At 40.3% G+C, this 22,177-nt stretch overlaps 1 protein-coding gene across 1 annotated transcript in view; it reads left to right on the forward strand.

Moving 5' to 3' along the window:
• SCLT1 (sodium channel and clathrin linker 1) overlaps positions 1-22,177 on the forward strand; it is a 281,942-nt gene that overhangs the window by 182,313 nt on the left and 77,452 nt on the right. The window contains exon 14 of the mRNA XM_068279885.1: positions 13,263-13,361. Within this exon, the coding sequence (XP_068135986.1) occupies positions 13,263-13,361 (99 nt within the window). The remainder of the gene's footprint in view (positions 1-13,262; positions 13,362-22,177) is intronic.

Raw genomic sequence — 22,177 nt, forward strand, 5'->3', positions numbered from 1 at the left:
TGACTGGTGTAACTCAGGCTGCTTCACACTGTGCAGCAGGCATACATCTTTACATCAGTGTTGGTAAAATGAGTAGATCTTGAAACATTTTGGTTGGTTGGATTTAAGTGTCTCCACTCCAGAATGGACATGACCAGTAATTACCTGCTATGGCTGTAGCTTTGCAGTGACCAACATTGGTCTGTGTGTGTCCTTTAATTATTTTTGCAAATTAGGAAACCCCCGATTCTCAAAAGAACTTCTGCACTAAGCAATTAAGATACAAACCTAAAAGAGAACCTAAATTATAAATAACAGTTTGCTTTAAACCTACTAAGTTGCCAAGATTTATTAAATCACACATAATAAATAGTGATTTTGTCACCCCAGGGTCCATATTCTATATATGTTCTCAAAATCCCCGGCCCCAGTGTGAAATTGGGCTCAGGCAATGTTTTTCCTTTCCAAACCATAGTTGCAAAGGATGCTGGGGAATTGATGTCATAACTCCCCCCCACACCATATCCTGCTCCCAGCCCACAGCCACTGTAAAAAGAGATGTGATCTAATCCAGACAGGAAGGCAGACAAGACATCTAAAAAAAAACAAAAAAAAACATAGCAAACAGACATAAGACAGAGGCTGCAGCTGTTCTTCTGTGTCTTCTCTCTCCTATACAATATAAAAAGAGAATTTGATCCAGGCAGGCAGAGAGCCGGGGAGGGCACCAGGCTGGAGGGGAGGGCACAATGCTGAGGATGTACCTGCGAGGCATCAGCATGAAGGGAAAGATGGAGATGCTACTACAGATATAAATGTGCGTCTGTTCTATCCACTACGATGTACCAGATGTAAACTTTATATGTTCATCTAACTGTACACAGTGCATAGACTACATGTATGTATTGCCATTAAAACTTTTTTGGAGGCCGGAGATTGTCTTTAATTGCCCAATTTAATAACTTTTATACTTAACATTCCCTAACGCTAACCATCATGTAGAGATAATGATTCTGCCTTGCATGCAAATTAAATGGCGTTTGGAGATGGGCCAGTCACAATAAAATGCATGTCCTCCTGATTTGGATTGGGACATTTCCAAGGTATATACAGTTTGCATTAAACCTGTATACAAGCTAGAATCAAATCTCACTGACCATTTCTACTAACGATCTGGACCCCCAAAAGTATACTTGCCTAAGTCATGAGCGCTACACCTGTGCTAAAATCACCCATTCTCAAAGTGTTTGAGCCGAGGCCTCACAACGATAACTTTGTGTGGTCCAATGCTGTTGATTTTGGCACAGATTGCGATTGGCACCGATCCCTGAGTGCTTCTTTCATTCCTATAGCGTACTAGAGGCTCTGTGTCACAATCAAAGTGAGAGAAGATTAACTCTCTCAGCCATATTTTAATCTTCAGTAATGAAGTGATCATGTCGCTGTAGCATGATCACATTCTCTACTGCGACCAACAGTTAGTATGTGGCAGCTGCCACCAATCCCCCCATGTCTTTCAGGCTAGATTGAGAGAGTGACCTGGAATAAGCATACAGCGTGCGAGAGTTCCAACACCCTATGTCTATATGCATGTTCAGGAAAATGATTCTATAAGCAGAAATGCAGTGAGAAATGTCGTCCCCAGAGCTCCTTCCATGTACTGCTCTGCAGTGGCCACTTGCCTATGACAGGTTTGTTGTAGTGCAGAGCTAGCTTTCTCTCCTTTTGTTGTAATCAACCTTTTTTTTTTTAATCCATTTAAAGGGAATTTACATTAAGTAGAGTATAGCAATACAATGAAATCTGAATAATCTTCTGTGCTAGGCATGTTGCTTAATCTGATTTGTCAGCTGCACCATTTTTCGTCACTTTGTGCATTACTGATGGCTTCTGACACTGTGAAGTTAATTAAATAATTAATGTGCTTCCTAGCATGAGATCTTATGTTAGTGTCACTTCAATTTATATAATTGCTATCAAGTTTAGAGTTACACACCAGCTTTTTGGCGCCCACCCAACAGAAAATGAAACCTTAAAAGAGGTCATACTTTGCTTCTGTGTGAAGCTCTCTAGCTGACCTCAGCTCCAACTATACTTATTAAAACGTGTGTTAATTACTATCCAAATGCCCCAATTATCCAGTGGCAGCATGAGAAGATCTCACGACCATATGTGTCTCTCCGGCAGGCATTTCCACTGGTTTGGCCGAGGGTACATTCACAGATAAAGCTGACTTGAGCTAAGTGGTGTGAAAATGTGGCAATCATTTGGATCATTGATCCCACGCTTGTATGTCTCTATTTTTCAGATGAGCGGCGCTGTAATTGGTGGGTTAAGCTTGAACATCAGAAATTAGGCATGCACAATTTTCCAGCATTTGTTTTAAATTGTAATGTGTGGCCTAGGTAGTGAAGGTTTTACATTTCAAATATGCCCCATGTCAATCTTCTAAAGTGTATTGACGGTTTGGACGGAAATGATCTGCACATCAGCCTTTCAGGTATGCACAAATGTACAAAGTTAAAGAGGGTGAATTTTTCTAAGTAAATACCCTACAGCTTATGTGTTTGTTTGTTTTTTCAATCATTCTTGACCCCCAAAAAAGTTGTTCTGAAATCAGGGCTGTGGAGTCGGTACAAAAATCATCCTACTGCAACTCCTCAGTTCATGAAACCACCGACTCCGGCTCCAGGTACCCAAAATTGCTCTTACTCCTTGACTCTGACTTCACAGCCATTCCAGGGCTATGGAGTAGGTACAAAAATCATCCAACTCCTCTGCTTATGAAACCCAGACTCCAACTCCAAGTACCCAAAAATTACTCTTACTCCTCAGCCCTGTCTGAAATGCTGGACACAGGTCCCATAACAAGTGTAAATGGCTCCAGGTGTGTATGCTTGTCTAGCAAATGGAAGACACTGCACAATGTTTCTCCTCCTCTTCCAACCCACAACTAACTCTTATTGACATGAACGTTACCTTCTCCATGCTTCTCTGCTGCATCAGTCTGCATGAGTGGGCATGGTTGGGATAGGTAAAGGTAACTCTCCACAGATATAGATTATGTAATGAAGTTGGAGGTGGTTGCTTTAATTGACCATATTCAGAACTATATTTTAGCTCATACAGCATAAAACATGTAACTATGAACTATCAGATTTCAGGTTTTTCTAGTTAGCACTCCTGAAAGTAAGTGTCGATGCACACTGTCCTAATAAACTTTCCGTTCAACGAAAAAAAAAAGGGAACGGGACCCAACAGATGCAAATGGATCCTTTCTTAATCAATAGGATCTGTTCACATCCTTCTGGTTGACACTGATCCGATCGGTCCATTTCGCCAAAATAGAGCGCAAATATAGGGAGTCTGTGATAATTCCAGATCGACGGATGCCTCGCATTGACCGAGCAGTAACCGAATGGAACTGCTGGATGAAAAACTGATGCACATTGTAAAAACTGATTTTTGATCCATGCAATGTGAACCGAGCCTACACAGTTTCATTTATTTCTGAATTCTGCTACTGGTCATTGAAAGGATGATAATAATGGTGGGTTGTTCTCAAGACTCCAGGCACACAACACACGCACACACCACTGTTGGCCTCAGTAATCAGTCAATCTGTGGCATCGGGAATGAGAAATAACCAGACTAGAGGAGAAGCATGATCAGAACTCACTCAAAGTTTACTTTCACGTTACCGATTTATAAAGGCATTTTACATCATCAAGCATCACAGCAAAACTAACCAATAAATGACATTAGTACGTTATTAAACAGGGAATAGTCTAATAAGCTTAAAGGAATACTATCGATTCACATATTTTTTTTCAATTGACACAGGAATTGTTTGGGAAGTGCTGCTAAGTACTGGTGTATACATTTTAGTAGCAACCTCTTTGTTTACTGTTCTCAAAATACTTTCAAACTTTACTGATGCCAAAACTGAGCCATGAGGAGAGGGGAAATTCCCCTCACACTTGATCAGTTAACTCTATGTGTAACTCTGTGTGTGACAGAGAGAGAGAGGGCTCCCAACAGCTGCAGCTTCTGTGTCCTGTGTTTCTGACTGATGTGTCTGAAGAGAGCAGAGGAAGTGTAATTAATTGTCACAGCTTTTTATACTGCTTTTGCTTTCAGAGTTTGATATGTTTGATATTTGCTTTCTGTAGTGTGATATGCAACTCTGGCTGTGCATTGAAGCCGACACCCCTTCTGCAATTGATTTGTCCCAATATAGCTAAATCCTACCCTCAATAAATTACAGCTTTTGCCTCTGACATTTAACGTGAAAAGTAGGAAAATGTTTACACAGCTACTTAGACATTATTTGTACACTGTCATTTTAGAACACTTGGGTATTGATAGTATTCCTTTAAATCCTTCTCACAGAATCTCAGAGAAACTAATCAGCTACAATCTATTCTCATCATTAAAGCCTGCAGTATTTTGGTTAATAAGCTGCTATGTTGTGGTGTATTTATTGATAGGAAAAATAGACCTTGAAAGACCAGCTGCTGATTTTTCCAGCCTTGAATACAAGACAGAGAAAAATAAGGTGTTTGTTAACGCTAAGCACAATGGTACTGGCTTCATATAAAAATGACTTCCCAATAGATGCCTGCGCAGTAAGCTCCCGATGACGCGTGTGGCTGCAGCTGCGCAGCTTGGGTGCTATTCATCTAGTTAGACAAATAATTAGCAGGTCACTGGTGGCGATGAACCGAGGGGGCTTCAGTGACAGCATGGGACTTAATAGCTGCAGGTGGCCAGTAGAAGCCCCAGGTAAGTGACGCTTTTTTTTTATACCCCTCAGAACCCCTTTTAAGTAAATTAGTTAAAATACACACCTGAGCTACAGTAAGGACATTAAATTATGAGCTTTGCTGAAGGACAGAAATACAAATTGTTTGTTGTTCTTTATAAAGTACAGTGCAGCATGTTCACACCGGATGTGCTATGTACAGCACCACTACTGCATGCAGTGGTTTATGAAGCGGTGTAGTCCTCTTCAATGCAAGTGAATGAGACTGCCCATCTCAAACGAGGTTTACAAAGCTATGTAGTGCTTTAGGCAGTACAAGGCAAGCTGTGGGGAAGAGATTGATAGTAGACAAGATTTCTGCTGAAATGTTGTAACTTCTTACATGTTGCAAAGTGGTAGACCAAGTAAACAATCAACGCCCAGAAGATTCTAACTGACTAAAGATTCCCCTGATTCTAACTCTAAACAAGAAAAGTATCCACAGAAAAGGTGGTTGTGGGTCAGAAAGAACGTCAAATCTCATCATCTTCTCTTCTTCCTTAGGTCTGGTCCAGACGGACGCTTGCGGAGCGTTTACCGCCAGCGTTTGGGACTTAGCGTTAAACGCTCCCATTCAAGTAAATGGGAGTGTTTACACCGAGCTTTTACACGCGTTTACACGAACGTGGCGTTTGGGTCCCGATTTTCGCTAGCGTTCGAGTTGCCCCTGGAAGCGACATGTAGCTTCCAGGGGGCGGCCAACCACAGCGGATAATGTCCCCCTAGGGGAAGAAAAAACGTGACCACATCGGAACGCGACGCGAAGGCTACTGAAAGCCTGACCGCACAGCCGCTGCAACGCCCCCAAACGCGACGCCGCACAAACGTCCGACTGAGGTGGCCACAAATGATACATTAATAAGATTACATTTTCCAGTTGTTCAAAAAATCGAAAGTCCTAGGGTTTTATCAAGTGAGAAATGTGATTGAATTTCCCTCTTTTTTGGGGGGGGATATAATTCAATTGGTAGTGGCAGAAAATTCTGATCAATTTTTCAGAAAATTGATTTGTGTAGATAGGTTGTCAGTTTCTTGATGTATAACCCCAAGCAATTTTTGAGTAGTTTTTGATAATTTTTTTCCATAATTATGGGAAAAATTGGCCAAATGATTCAAAAGTTACAAATAGAAAAATTGATCGTAGTTCTCAGATATGAAAAAAATTATATATAAATTCAGTGGTGTGTGGCCAACTTAAGACTGAATGACAGGGCAACTTACATACAGTAGAGGAGGCTAGTTTTAGCCCGGCACAGATTTACTGAGATATTCCTGTGTGCTCCTAGAAGATAACTACATATATTACAGATCTATGCAGCAAAAAAAAAAAAAAAAAAAAAAAAGCAGCTTGCAGAGGGAAGTAACCCATAGCAATCACATAGATTTCAAGAATATCATTTTTGCATGCTATTTGATTGCTCTAACTTATCACCAGTGATGAGTGAAAACACAGATATTCTTTTTGTATTAATTTTCACAAAAATAACGTTTAATTCGACTTTCAAGCGAAAATACTATGGAAAATCATCCTATATAATAAATCCCCTGTCTCCGCGTCCTCCTGTGTCCTTGTATCCGTGCATTGTATCTGGCGTGCGCGCGCGGCATGCGGACGGACTTAGGACAGCAGAGTAGGATGGGTGCAGGGGGGACTGGTGTGCGTGCATGGCCATTCACACGTTTCATGGGGAGGGGAGCGGTGTTGAGGCCAGGTCTGGTGCCCCTTTAAAAAAAACGGACAGGCCTTTTGTCTAGTTTTGTTATAAGTTTGGGATTTTTTTTTACAATTTTTTGAGCTAAAATAAATATTTCATATTTTTGCTATAAAAAAATAGATTTTTTTTGCAGTAAAAATAATTGTTTTTCACATTTTCGACGATTTTTGTATTTTTGCGCAGATTTACTCAAAATCAAAAATGCCATTTTTGATGCGAAAATGACTTTAGCGAAAATTTGCGAGCAACACTGCTTATCACTATAATTTATTACATAATTGTTACTTTCTATTGCACATATTTGTGTTGAGTGATCTACCCTTTAACGATTGCATCACTCCTGCACAACTGCATTGTTATTCTATTGATTTCCACTGGGTGCAATATACTGCTCATTTGTTCCGCCCCTTTTTCCCCATGGATCAGAACATGCTTTTTGGCTGGGAGACTAGCAGTGTGTCTGTACAGTGATCAGTCCTTAAATGATGCTATAAATAATAACGAATGATTTCTCCAGGTAACAGTTATTTACAGTGTATGCATCCCTTTTCTCATGGACTTTAGAGCAATGAGGGCCACCTATTGGGCACCAAGGATGAGTATAGTTTTTTGGACTTGAATAAAGTGTACCCGAGGCGACATGTGACATGAGATAAACATGTGTATGCACAGTACTAAACATATTAATAACCAGACTATTTTACTTGTTTTGTTTTGCTGCCTGAAAGAGGTTATATTGAGGCATGGAAATGACCGCTTCTGTCTTGTCGGTACCTTGTCAGAAATATAGTAAACATCACTGATAAGAAAATTACAGCCTTAAAAGTTTTCTTGGCAGAATACAGCTTCAGAAAGCAGAGGGACGTAAAGGTTAATCGTTCATGTATTTTCACTCAAGGACACTTAATAGGCTGCCACTGAGCAGAGACAACAAAACATGCAATATACTTTGTAAATATTTAAATATAAAATGAAAAAATTAAATATGTAAAAATAAATGAAATGTCTAAAAAAATAAAATTCATTTTTAGGAGTAGGAGGATTAATACAGATATCTCATCAGGTTTTTTTTTGATTTTTTTTTACCTCGGGTTCCCTTTAACCAGAAAGCAGATGAGCAACATAGAAGTATATTAACCAGAGGATCAGCATCTTTTAGCTGGCAATATCAGAATGTCTGCAGTGGCACCTTTTTATATTTGCTATGTGACAGTTTACTGTATTAAAGAGTTTCCACAGTTCATTCTAGCCAAAAATAACTTCATTGGGTTTTACACTGACATAAACCACATATGTCTCTTTTTTCAGTGAAAGGAAATAGGAACTTTCCTCCAATGTCATAACTGCTTTTCTACTCTACATTTTTTTTGTCTACTTTATTGCCAGTCTATCTGCTTTTACTCCTTTTTGTATTTCACATTGCAGCTACAGAAGCCCTTGAATTTAAAAGCTGAAATCTAGATAGACACCTTAAAGGCACTCCAGGGTGCATTCAATGAAACTACCTCCATAATTCTATCAGTTATTTCAACTCATTTAAAATATCTGTTTTTGCCTTGCATGTGATCTGCTTTAAAAGACTGCAGAAAAGAATTTTAACTCTTGTTAATCATCAGGTAAGTTTAAATTAACTTGCCGATGGAGATTTAGGCTGGGAGCACACTTGTCTGTGTGGAAAACCATGAGCTTTCTGCCATGTCTGATTCTGCGTTTTCTCCTGGGTGTTTTTATCTTTTTTTCGTTGTTTTTTACAATTGCCTTTTTCATGCATTTAGCATTTTTTAAATCCGCCTTTTTTTGATGGGGGAAAAATACAGTACCATATTTTTTTTTCTAAAAATGCATGATATTTTTTCCCCATAGGAAAGCATTGTATGCAAATCACATGCAATCCAAATACAATATGGAAGCAGATCCAGCATGTTGTGTGATTTACAGGACTGTGGAGTCGGTACAAAAATCATCCAACTCCTCAATTTATTAAATCTTTGACTCCAGGTACCCAAAATTGCTCTGACTTGTCCACTCAGACTCCTTCGTCTAATTCTTACAAGTTCTGTGGAATTGGTGCAAAACATCATCCGACTCAGACTCCTCAGTTTAATGAAACCACCAACTCCATGTACCCAAAATTACTCTGACTCCTCGACTCCGACTCCACAGCCCTGTTTTTACAGCAATCTGTTACACAAGCCCTTACATAATCTGTTCTCTTACTACATGGAAATGGTAAAATTGGCCAATTAAAATTGTGTGTGTGTGTGTGTACGCACCTTTAAGGTGCACACTAATAATATAATCATTTTTGTTCAATATTAATACCTAAAGTATCAATTAAAAGAATATTCATTCAGCTTTCACTTCTACTACATAGATTTGGTTAATAAAAAAAAAAAAGATTGTAATATTAGTATGCATATTAACATTGGAAATCACAAAACACAATCGCAATCACCTAGCAATCGTGATTTTGCATGGTGATGTTCCACAATTTCTCCTGCAATTGTGTTTTGAGATTCTCATTTCAGTGAATGAGAATCGCATAGCAGTTGGCCGTAAAATGCTGCATGCAACACATTTGCGTTTGGCGGACATCGCAATCACGATGCAAACAGTGTGAGCAATCCCATAGGATTGCCAGCAATGCGCATATGTTGGCGCTTTATAAATACAATGAATAAAGTACCAGCAGGAGCCGCCCGAGTGTGAAAGGGGCCAAAAAAAAAGAAACGTTATTACCGTATGTATGTGCCTATAAGCTGACCCGCGTATAAGCCGACCCCCCAACATTTACCTCAGAAACCAGGGAAATATTAATGACTCGCTTATAAGCCAAGGGTAGGAAGTGCTGCAGCTCCAACACAGGGTGGTTGTTGCATTTCATATGGGGATTATTGCAAGGTTCCATACGGGGTGATTGTTCCATTTCATATAGGGGTGGTTATTGCATTTCATATGGGGATTTTTGCAGCTGGAAAGGGGCTTCCCCTCCCACCAGTAACAGCCCCCATATGAAGTGCAACTACCGTTATATGAAATGGAACAACTATCCATCCAGCTCTGCTCTCCCTGGGACATCTGATCACTGCTGCGGTGCTCTCTCGTGCATTTGATCCCACCAGCCGTGCGCTAACCCGGGCATCTTCCTGCAGCCATCCACAGTGCAGGCACACAATAAGCAGGCTCCATCCACTGCACAGCTTGCAAGCCTTTACCACAGCACTCTCTGATCCAAGCTGCAAGTCAGTCCGCACACCCCTCACAACAGACACCAGCACGTTTTTTTGTGCCATCTTGGCTATGTTATAACTTCCAGGTCACTCCTGTCTTCTCTGTTAGAGAAGTGCATCACTGAATGAAGCAGGAAGAGGAAATGACACGCATGGCCATTGCAAGAGGCTCCTCCAGAGTGGTCCTAGCACGACTTTGTTGGAAGTCGTCTGGCTTAAAGGCATGCCCATGAGAGGTGCTCGGAGTCCCTTTAAGAAGCCTTCTCCTCAATCTCTCTGACTCTTAAATATCATGCTTCTCGATCAGTTTTCTGCAAGCGTTTATCTGCATGTAAATTCTGACAGAGTTGTGTTGCTCTCCGTTCTTTTTCTGTCGTTGTCTTGTTTTTTCCTGGATGCTACGTGTAGCATCCAGGGTTGGGTAACTGCTGCGCTTCAGTGTCCCCCTTGTGGGGTCAAAACAGAACACATTTGCCAAACGACGGGAACCATTGCCAAGCGCTTCTCTGCCCATTTGCAGAGAAGCGTTTAGCATCAGCTAAATCGTGATGCGCCTGAGTGCCCGTGTCAACCGGCCCTTAGTGTCTTATAAAGCATTCAACCCTTCCCAAACCACCCTGAAGTGTTTATTACAACTGTGTGGATGTCTCATCACCATGCTCTGTAATAAGAGATTGTTTCTAACTGCTGTTGTTATTAAACCACTTTAGAGAGACACTAGTGATGAGTGCAGATACCACTCTGCTCAGCACTGGCTTCTAGAGATGGTCAACAAGATGTAAATAATTCTGGCTTGCATGCAAATTTTATACAGGTTGTATGTAGCTTGTTATGGGACCAATAAATGCACTTCCTGGGAATTTTGACTGGCCTAAGTCTAAGCTGCATACAATTTTCATGCACATCAGAATTACCCATTGACCACCTCTACTGGCGTATGTATTACTACGCTGCTGGTGAGTTGGGCACAGGGTAAGCCAAATGACTGATTGCCGTAACCCCGAATTACCCTTATGCATCCTACGCAGTATAGCATTATTGCTATAGCCACACCCAGCTTCAGCACCGAAACCACCTGCTTTGCTCTACTGGCCACAAATAGGAGGAGAAGAAGGTGTGGGAACTAAAGTAATCTGAGGTCACAGGAAGGGACTGGCTGCTGCCCTTCCCAGCTCCACCCTATACCATGTGGGTGATAATATGCTAGAGGGAAGGGCTTGGTCAGCTGCAGACATACCGTATGCATTATAAAATGGGGCTTTAATGTTTGCAGCCAATATCGAAGTCAGATTGTAGCATCATGGGAATGCTAAAAAGTTAGTGCTCTAGAAATTGTGTAACTTCAGTGACAAGCAGCACCCGCATGGCAAATATTTTTGTATATCCCATATACAAAATATACATATATACATATGTCCTGGATCTATTAAAGATGATTCCTTGCTGTAGGTGCATGCATACTACTTTAATAATTGACTAACCTTTTAGCAATTTCGATAAGACTCTCATGGAGGTTGCAGGCCTTTGCCACCTAACAACCAACACTGTTTTTTTTTTTTTTGTTAATCCAGTCCTGGTTTTCTGTCCCACTTTTCATACTTTTAGAATGCAGCATTAAGATAGTGTTATGGTCCCCCATTATTGTCTCTGAGGTTGGACTTGGAGACCAAGATGTAAGAATGTCGTAACTAGTATAATTGGGTAGTAATTCACTATAATGTGACGATATGATCTTCTTCCAGGCCTAGGGAAAAAAAATACACAGGGAAGTCACATGGCTGCTACTTGTCTGGCCCAAAGGAACAGTTCTGATAAGGTTTTAGTGCTGAAAAGTAGGGATGATCAATGAGATGCAAAAACTTTAGAAATTTTGCAAATTTTTATGCAAACATATGCAGCTTGAAAAAAGGTCCAATCAGTTTAAATCTGGGTTTAAGCTGATTGGTCCGTTTTCAAACTGCATACATTTGCATATATGTGCATCAACTCGGAAGAATTTGCATATCTGTGATCGTCCTTACTGAAAAGTTCAAATGATCATTACCTCTTTTTTTTTTTTTTTTTTTTTTTTTTTTTTACAGCTTAACAAATCAGATTCTGCATCAGACACTCATGGCCACTGTTTAGAATTCAATCTTAAGATGTCAAATCTTAACCATTTACCGACATCCTAACGTATTAAAACGTCATGCTTACCGCTATTAACAGCAACATGACGTTTTAATACGTCGCGCATTCCCGCCGCTGCTACCGCCGTGTGTCCGCCGCTACCGCCGCCATTACCGTCGGGATCCCGTGCTGGGCGATTGGGGAAGAGGACTGAACAGTCCTCTACCCAATCGCAGTGCCTGGAGTGAATGGACGTGACCGCGAACAGCGGCTACGTCCATTCACATAAACAGGAAATGTAACAGTTTAATAAAGTGTGTAAAAAAAAAAAAAAAAAAAGTGAACACGTCCTATGAGTGTTCACCAGCGCCATCTTGTGGCCAAAAAGTATATTACACTTACAAAATACATACATTTTTAAGTATATACACATCATTAATAAAATTACACTTCCAACCCTCCCCCCCCCAAAAAAACACTTGTAAAAAAAAAAAATCAGCTTAAAAAAATAAAATAAATAGTTGCCTTAGGGACTCAGCTTTTTTTATTCTATATTTTATGGGGGAAAATTAATTTTAATTTATTACATAGGGGCTTGTAATTATGGCCAGAACAAACAGAAAAATAACCACTTATATTTCAAAATAATATACTGTCGCCATACATTGTGGTAGGGACATAATCTAAACGGTTTAATTATCGGGACCACTGGGCAAATAAAACGTGTTTGTTTTATCCACAGGAGAATGTTTAATTTTAAAACTATAAAGGCTGAACACTGAGAAATAATGATTTTTTTTCTTTTTTTTTCTGTTTTTCTCATTAAAATGCATTTAGAATAAAAAAATTCTTAGCAAAATGTACTATCCACAGAAAGCCTAATTGGTGGCGAAAAAAACGAGGTATAGATCATTTTCTTGTGATAAGTAGTAATAAAGTTATTAGGGAATAAAAGGGAGGAGCGCTGACAACTGAAAATTGCTCTGGTCCGTTAGGATAAAAACCCTTGGGGGTGAACTGGTTAAACTGAAAATAAAAATATGATACTCTGTTTCTAGGTTACTATTACTTGCGGTATATTCATGATCTCAGAACGTTATTTTCAGCTCAGGTTTGCTTTAATTGTGTTATTAGTCTAGGCAGGATAGCTTTTTCTATAAATTCATTTTGATGGTATAGAAGTTTCTTTAATCTATCCCTGTCTTGTATTTCTGTATTTTATTGTTTGAGTTATGTATTTGCAGTTGGGGCAATAATACAAGATGTATCTTTATACAGCAGTATGGTCTGCAATGTAAGATTGTTTACTCTATAATGACACATCACTATAGACTCATGAGTCATCCTATAGGAAATGTCGTGTTCTACTCTTTCCTTTTTTATCATGTATGATTTGTTTATGCATTGTCTTTGTATCTTTTGCAGGCACTTCTTCGAGAGAAACAAAAACAAGAAGAGATTGAAAAAATGAAGGAAGTTATAGCTAAGATAATTCAAGAAGCTGCGACAAGAACACGTAAAGAGGTAAATATATTGTCACTGACCTATGCAGACCTGCTTACTAAATGAGTTTTCACAAGGGATTAATTATAGCCAACAAACCTCATACAATGCAAACATATGTGCCAGTTTATTTGTCATACATACATGTTTCCTTTTGAAAAATTATTTACTGGTGTTCTTCCTTCTGATTTTGAATCCGAGTGGGACCTCTGGCAAACTATTAACATAAGGTAGTTGCCTTCTTTTGTTCCAATGGGCTTCAAGCCATCAAGTAACATATAAATGCACCTTATATGATCCATTTCTGATTGATTCGATATTTGGACACTTGTCACATCTCTGGAAGTATTACAGGCTCAAGGATGTTGGCGCTATATAAACTAAAGATAATAACACAGCCTAAGTGGCCTGACATCTGAAAGTGCCTTCAGGGATGGTTTTAGGTATAAAAAAGGGGTTCCTGGAAAAAGATAACCATGTAGCCCCTTACATTTTCAAATTGTACTGATAGTAAACTTGTGGCCTCTACAGTCTCTATGTAAGGCTTGACAGGTTATGTCCCCAGTCAGTCTCTATGCCCCAATCTATACTATGTCTTCACCTATAGACAAGCCCCCGCGTGAACAGGACACATTGTCTCCTGACTACGGTTACCCCCAGGTCTTAACATGCAAGGTATATAGACTGAAGTAGAGATGAATAACCTGTTAGAACCTTAATGAGGCTAGTAACACAGTTCAATAGTTCATCAGTATCACACAGGGTTATTAGCTTGGTTCAGAAGGATGAGGCTGTCGGCGTCATTTGTCATTAATAGCAGAGATGGCAAGACTTCATGCAAGGTTATTCAAGAGGTAATGGATGATCCAGGTTATGAGATAGTCCATGCAAGTCTACATGCAAAGTTATTCAACAGGCAATGGATGCTCCGGGCAGTATGTGATATAGTTCATATGAGACTGCATGCAAGGTTGTTCAAATGACTGATCGGAATAGTTGGAAGATACTTATCATCCAGTTCAGGTACCATGCAAGAAGTATCCAGTAACTAGCAAAGGTCGGTCCAGGCAGCAGGCAAGAGTATCCATCCCACATATATATCGGGACTGGAACCAATTTTCTATCTATTTAACATTGGGACCATCTTCACATATATATATATATATATTATATATATATATTATATATATATGCTTCATAGTGAATAGTGTCTATAATGTTGCTAATATGGTGATCAATCTTTTGAATCCGGATATCATCTGGGCAGAGCATAGAATTATAGCTCTAATTTAAATATTTGTTTCCTGATTTGGCTTGGGGATGTTCATCCTAGGTTTTGCCCTGGGGGAGATTAGCGGGACCTGGGCTACTGTGATGGGCGAGGCACACTTCTAGATGGGCTGAGCAGTGTGCTTTTGTGTTGGGCGATGCATACAGTCGCAAGTTTTACTACAGTGCCACGCCTGTCACAATGTGCTCCTCTTTTTTTTATCTAGTTACTGCTTACGTCCTGCATCTCCGCCATTGGCCGCCCTGGATGCGCCTCCCCTGCCTATGTGTGATTGGTTGTGGTGGTAGTCTTTAGGATGAGTGTGAGTACGGAGGGAAGCCACGCCCCCCCTGAGGAAGCCGGCGAAACTGTCGGGAGCGCTCTCCCTTCTCACATGGGACGCCGCACCGCCCCGTCCACCTAGCTGCGGAATCCACCTGGCGAGATCCAACTGCCTAGCACATTGCCCAGCCTAGCTAACTGGGCAATTGTGCCTGGACCCGCGGCGGTGAGCCGCTCCGCTCCACCCACACACCTTGTGGGTATTCTCCCTGCACACGACGTGCGATCTAGCACCAACTATGCAGAACTTCAGTCTGAATCATCAAGTACCCAGCAAGGATCCAATGTGGTGAGACTATGTTGAATATACAATGAAGTTGGAACTGCTTATTCTAACTGTTGCGGCAATGGCTGCTTGTTTGATATGAGCTTATACTGCATATGGTTTTCTCTGCTCAAGCAATACTGACTTGCTAAAACCACTAACCGAGCTTGCTGGACTGACTGATACCTTGTTGTGGAGGTGAAGATTTATGGAACTGTTTGGAGACTGTACCTAGCAAGCATTTTCTGCTATATACTAGCTCCTTGGGGTGCTCTGTATACGGCCATGGTGTGTTTGTGTGTGGGTGCATGTGTAGTGACTTGAGGTTGGTTGTGGTGGGGTGGCCATCCCATGCTGTTTTTAAAAGCACTCTTTTGTATTTTTGATTAATAAAGAAATTGTATTTTTATATATATATTTTGCTATAGAGGAATCCCCGCAGCACGGACGGACTTTAGAAAGTAAGTGGAGGAAGCCGCTGCTTTTAACTGTGCACACAGGGAGAGCGGCATTCGGATCAGCACACTGCTGATATTAACATGCCACTCCGCTCTGACAGGGGAAGTGGGAGACACAGCTCACACTGTCAGTGCAGCTAAATCACAGTACGTATGCAACGGAGGCACTCGGGGGACACCGCTGTCATTTAAATACTACTCCGCTCAGGAGAGGGGCAGGGGAAACCCTCATGGCTACATATGTGCCCTGTTGATTAATCATTGTGTAGAGGGGGATACTCTGGCTAGAATGCATGATTTATTTACATACCTACTGCTCTGCTTTGGAGAGGGGACAGGACAGTCATGGCTGCATATGTGCCCCATACATTCATCATTGTGTAGAGGGGGATACTCTGGCTAAAATGCATGTTTTATTTACATACTGCTCTGCCCTGGAGAGGGGATGGGGACACAGTCATGGCTAGTTGGCTACATATGTGCCCTAATCACACAGCACTATGTAGTAGAGTGGGATACTTTGGCCGAGACGCACACAACTATAATTTCCGTTTTGCTTTGGAAGGGGAGCAGGGGCACAGTCATGGCCGCATATCCTCCTAAACCACGCCACATATGCTGGATTGGGTGCTTGTTGTGTAGTGTATGTCAAATGGAACAATAACTTTAGACCTTTGCATTGCCTCCCCCGGCTTATACACGAGTCAATCATTTTCCCAAGTTTTTTAGGCAAAAGTTGGGGGGTCGGCTTATACGCGGGTCGGCTTATACACTAGTATATACGGTACACTGAATACTGCTGCAAAAGGTTTGTTTAGACCAAATAGGTTCTGTCGTATGACGCAAAACCTTTCTAAATAAAGCCCAACAGGAACCATTACTTTAGAATTGCTCACTTTAACAATATTTAGAATCTGAGGCATGCTTTTGTCAAACTGTATTTCATACTGCAAGTTTCTGCACCGGGAAAAACCTACTCATGTAGTGTTTTATTTTGTACTATACTATATAACAGGCTTTCTCAACCAGGGTTCCCTGGAACCCCAGGGTTCCTTGAGCACTCTGCAGGGGTTCCTTGGCATTTTCCCCTATCTTGGGGAAGCATAATAGAGCACACTAGAATAGGTGTATACTGTAACAAGAAGCACTAAATTGGGGGCTCAGGAGACAGTATGAGTGGCAGTGTAATAGGGAGTAGTGAAATAAAAAGCTACACATACTTTTAAAGACCATGCCTCCTGCAAAATAAAAACAGGGGTTCCTCGAGATCAAAAAATTGTTTTCAGGGGTTCCTCGAGATTCAAAAGTTATTTGCAGGGTTCCTCCAGGGTAAAAAGGTTGAGAAAGGCTGCTCTATAAAAACCAAATTGTCTGTCATTAGGTGGTAAATGATTGCAACCCTTCCTTGGTAAGTATTGGTGGGGTTGTTGAAAGGTCATGAGGCATCCAAAGTGAATTTTTTTTTTAAATTTACCATATATTACTTGGATTCATCTATTTTGTTAAAAGAAAACCTCTCTGCAATCCTGACCATGATCTAATAAGACCTTGGTGACTGGCAAATACTAACCTCTTAATAGTTTGTCATTTTAAATCTGGTCATTGCAGGTTTGCTGGATCATTCATAATATCCCTAATGGGGCTGTCTTTTGGCCCTATTTATAATGATGGAAACCAGCTGATTGCCAAGGATTGCCACATTCCTGTGGTGATCATCAGATAATAGTAATGATGTTTTATTCATCATGTTAGGCCTCGTTTGCCAGTAGTGGATACATGCCTAACGTGACTCCACAGTTGTTTTAGATGTTCCTGGGCCTCTTCAGTTTGTGATGCCTAATTGCTGGCTTTAAGCTGGGTATTGAGGTAGTGCTGAGACTCACCAGTGATGCATCTCCATAACAGAGTAGTATCACTCGCAGGCCTCAGAATTATTTTAAGGCTTCGCCTTCACCTGGGCCACTGTTCACTGCAGAAGCTCATGGTACATTCAGAACAATGGAGGGCACCGAGAAAACCGCATAAGACTACTGGTGACTGTGTGCAAAATGCGATCTGAGGCTTTATTTAAAGTGGGATTATATTATCAAAACTAAAATTTCAGTAACTACTCTTAGTTACATAAAAGAACATTTGAAAGCATTCCCTGTGCATACGAACATTTGCTTTTACTGCAGAGAGCAGTACAGGCTTGCTTATCTCTGGCTAATTGGCAAATGTAATAATTGCCAGCCAGGATGTGTCTTGATCCTGCTCCCTCCTCCCTCACTCTGCTGAAGAGTCACATCACCCTGACAACAGCTGAGTCACTTCAAAGGAGGGGTGCAGAGAGTGTCTCCTGGCCGGCAATTATTACATTTATCAACTAGTCAAAGATAAACAAACCTGTACTGATGTTTGCAGTGAAAATAAACTTTTTTTTTCACACAGGGAATACTTTCAAATGTTGTTTTATGTACCTAAGAGAACTTTCTGAAATTTTAATTTTTGGAGTCTAATCTCACTTTAAGTGTATGAAGCTGCGGTTTGCCTTTTTCAGGAAATCATTGTAGACTATCACAGCACTAATATTAGTTATTGAAAAAAAAATAAGATCACTGTGTTTTTAAATGGCGATCTTCATGGTGCAGTCAGTTTAAAAAGAACAGTAAAGAAGTGGCAGTCTGTAATTAGATCACCACTTTAATATAAATAAGGTCCTTTTGTGTGTCGGTCAGGTGTAAAGAAACGTACAGTATCATGTGCAGTGCACTGTTTTATGTTGTGATCAAACAGCTGATCATATTTTGACATCATTATAGTCGGGAAGAGCTGCACACGTATAGGCTTCCTTAAGTGGTATTGTGTATAACTCTATAAGCAGATAGAGGCACCAAAACTATAAAATATTCTAAAATGTTTAAAATGAGGAGGCAGAGGTGGACTTACCTCCCCCAAGCAGACACACACAAGTGTTCTGTATATTCAAAACAAAAAAAAAATATTTATATACTCCAGAAAGTGCAAGTGCAACGCGTTTCGCGGGCATCTCCCGCTTCATCAGGCAATAGAAACGGAGCATAAAGCTCATAAGTCTGGTGCAAAGCTCAGCACCTCTGTCACAGAGGCGCTGAGCTTTGCACCGGACTTATTTAAGTTTTATGCTCCGTTTCTATTGCCTGATGAAGCGGGAGATGCCTGCGAAACGCATTGCACTTTCTGGAGTATATAAATAATTTTTGTTGTTTTGAATATACACAACACTCGTGTGTTTCTGCTTGGGGGAGGTAAGTCCACCTCCGCCTCCTCTCATTTTAAACATTTTAGAATATTTTGTCCTTTTAGCGCCTCTGTCTGCTTATACAGTTCCTGAGTCCACCCTTGGTGGCGGGGTGTTGCCTCTTATTTTCTATCTACAGAGAGCGACTTCTTAATCCTGAGTGGGGACAGGTCTAATCTCCTCACCTGCTGATATAGTGGTTACCTGGACAGTAACCCATGTTTGTGAGTATAAAAAGATACTTACTTGTCATACCCACATGCCAGTACATACTACACTATATTGGGCTCTCGGTGTCTCTATTCTGTGTATAACTCTGTTCATGTGTTCCATTGTGCCATATGATTTTCGAGTGCCAGGTACTCCAGCTTTTTTATTGATCTCTCTATATTTTGGGGCTTGAGGACTGGCCCTGAGTTTACCAAGGCTGCTCATATTGTCAATTGGAGCACTACTGTTTTGTTTTTAATCTGCAGTGAAAGTTCATTAGTCAGTGAAAATATCAGGTCCTGCACACAGAGGAAAAACCTTGTGTCCACATGGTGAGACCAAAATAGCAGAATAAATCATTTTGAGAAAGCTTCGGAAGGAAGGGTATACAATCTAATTTTTACTGTGTATGTAATGTCAATAACATTGCTTATTGTAAAACATTTGTTTAGGCTACGCAGCACGTGGTTTGTCTTCTCAGTGCTCAGTAATGCACGTTTTTCAGACAATGCATTCCAGACTGCTTAGTTCACAAACAGAGCTGGATCGGCCTACGTATAACCATGTTCAGGTTAAATAAACCTCCTATAGCCTCACTCTGTACAGGGTTATCTGCTGGATTGTAAGAGCAGAACCTTTATAACCACAGTGAAATGAGCAAAAGGACACAAAGATGGGAACCTTGTGAGCCAGCACATTCTAATGTCTGCATCTACTGCATTAAATATTAAATGGCAGTATAAACCTACAGAGCGCTGCAAAAAGAAATCTGGCCTGTCTGCAGAAAGATCATCTTACATTGGCGCTGAACATTTTCTAAACCGCTGGCATGAGTCACAGCACAAGAGGTGCCAACAGTTGTAAAAGCTACAAAATCAACACATGTAAAATACTATGGTATTTAGCCAACAGGATGCTGCATATTTTTTTTATTCCATTTTATTTAACGTTACCAGCTTTCCTGTAAATGCACAGCTTTCAGTCTGGATACGTGAGGATTAAAATGGCAAAGAAATTAAACATCCTGCCCAATGTTTAGAAATGCAGATTTTTAGCCAAATGCAATATATATATATCCATCTCCTTGTTAATTTAACATTATAGAAGTAAAAAAAAACACTATGGTTGGCCATACATAGTACTGTCTTTGCAAGCAATTGGACCAAGTTGAACATCAGTTAGGGCTATTTCACAGCGAAAATCGCCATTTTGCCACAACTTTTCATGGTCACTCCCAAAGCACCACATGCATCGCTTATGCAATAATAAAATGCTGAAGTGTGAATGCTTCCATAGGGAGACACTTCAGTAGTGGTTTTCCAATCACTGCAAAATCACTGGCAATGTGAAACAGTCCTAAAGCCTGGTTTAGGCCTTGTTCACATTACAAATCCCCAGCGCTATCGCAATCGCTGAGCGATTTATTGAGCATTTTGAAATCGCTTTTCCATGCACTTTTAGCTCAGAAAAGCGCTTTTCTAAGCACTTTTGCTCAGCGATTGAGATTTTCACTTCCTGACTTTAGCCAGTCAGGAAGTGAACTCTTTGACCCTAAAAAGAATAAATACAATGCATTTATTCTAAATAGCAATCGGGAAATTGATATACAAATTGCTTTTTCAAGCCCTTTGCGATGTCCCTATACCTTGCACTGAGCAAATACGTGCAGAAAATGGTACATGTAGCGCGTTGGCGATTTGTCAAAAATCGAAATGCGCACACGTGAACACTCATAGGAAAACATTGCACAAGTGCTTTCAGGGCGATTTCTAAAATCGCCAGCACTTAACAAAATACGCAAACGCTCATAGCATGAACGAGCCCTTACACTGAATCAGTTGTTGTCAGTTATATCTGAACGGACAACTGATATTCAGCTCAGGTGAAGGAAATGTCCATGTTTTCCTATGGCTCATGCCACATCTATACATTTTAACTAAAAGCTTTCTCACATTGCACTACTGCAGAAGACCTGATCAGTTAAAATGTATCCGTTTTTAAAGGGGCACTATAGCGAATTGGGTCATTTTTAATTAACAGAAATACTGAAGCAAGTATGTGGGGGGAAAAAATGTAATGGACATAGAGCATAAACAATGTTTGTTATTTGGTAGTTTTTAAAGTCTTTGAAACTAATAACCGTTTATACAACAAATGTAACAAGAAAGATGTTAAAAAAACAAAAACAAAAAATAACGTACTGTGTATTTTGTACAAGTAAACTTTGTTTGCAAGTGTGATATGTTGTAACTTGAATCATTTGTAAATAGGGGACTTTCTGTACTGGATGAGTTTTAGACACTGAGAAGCTGTCGTTATGCAGGTAGCATGTGCACATTCACCTTGTATTCACTCCATTCACCTGTTAGAGGTGCAGACAGTTCAAAGCGCTCACTGTTGTAATGTATGTTGAATGTGCTGCATTCACCTAAGTTGGAGGCACTAACGTGCCAGGTTTTAGTGATGCATATTATGGAAATATGGCTGATTTCACAGCAAATGTTTTAGTAACCTCTAACCATCTATACCCAGCCAACTATCAGCATTAAAATTAGCATAATGATATGTAGTTTCCATAGGCTTTAGCTGTAAATCATCTCTCTCTCTTCAACACTTTCTGGAGGGCAACTTGATTTGATACTTGGATGGACAGTTGGCTTCAAAAAAATCAATATCGCTGATTAATGTGTTCACTGTGTTAGGCACAATCCCTCATGCTTGATTTCTTCTCCACTGAAGCACGTTTTCTATTCAAGTCAATTAAACTGGGTCTTTTAAAACGTGTCAAAAAAGCATAAAAAATGCACACGTGTTAATGGACACATTTTCTATTGTTTCTAGCGTGAGAAAGCGCTAAAGAGGGAAATAGAACAAATGGGGCTACACGGCGAATGCTGGTTCTTAAAGCTGAACTTCAAGCAAGCAGAAAAAACAAGTGTTGTGTTCTGCGGTTAATTAGAAATCCCATCCACATAGCACTAATGGAACAACATAGTTAATTGTCTTGCTTTACAGTATCACATTTGACAGAAG

Source organism: Hyperolius riggenbachi, chromosome 1, assembly GCF_040937935.1.
Source record: "Hyperolius riggenbachi isolate aHypRig1 chromosome 1, aHypRig1.pri, whole genome shotgun sequence".
Taxonomy (NCBI): Eukaryota; Metazoa; Chordata; class Amphibia; order Anura; family Hyperoliidae; genus Hyperolius; species Hyperolius riggenbachi.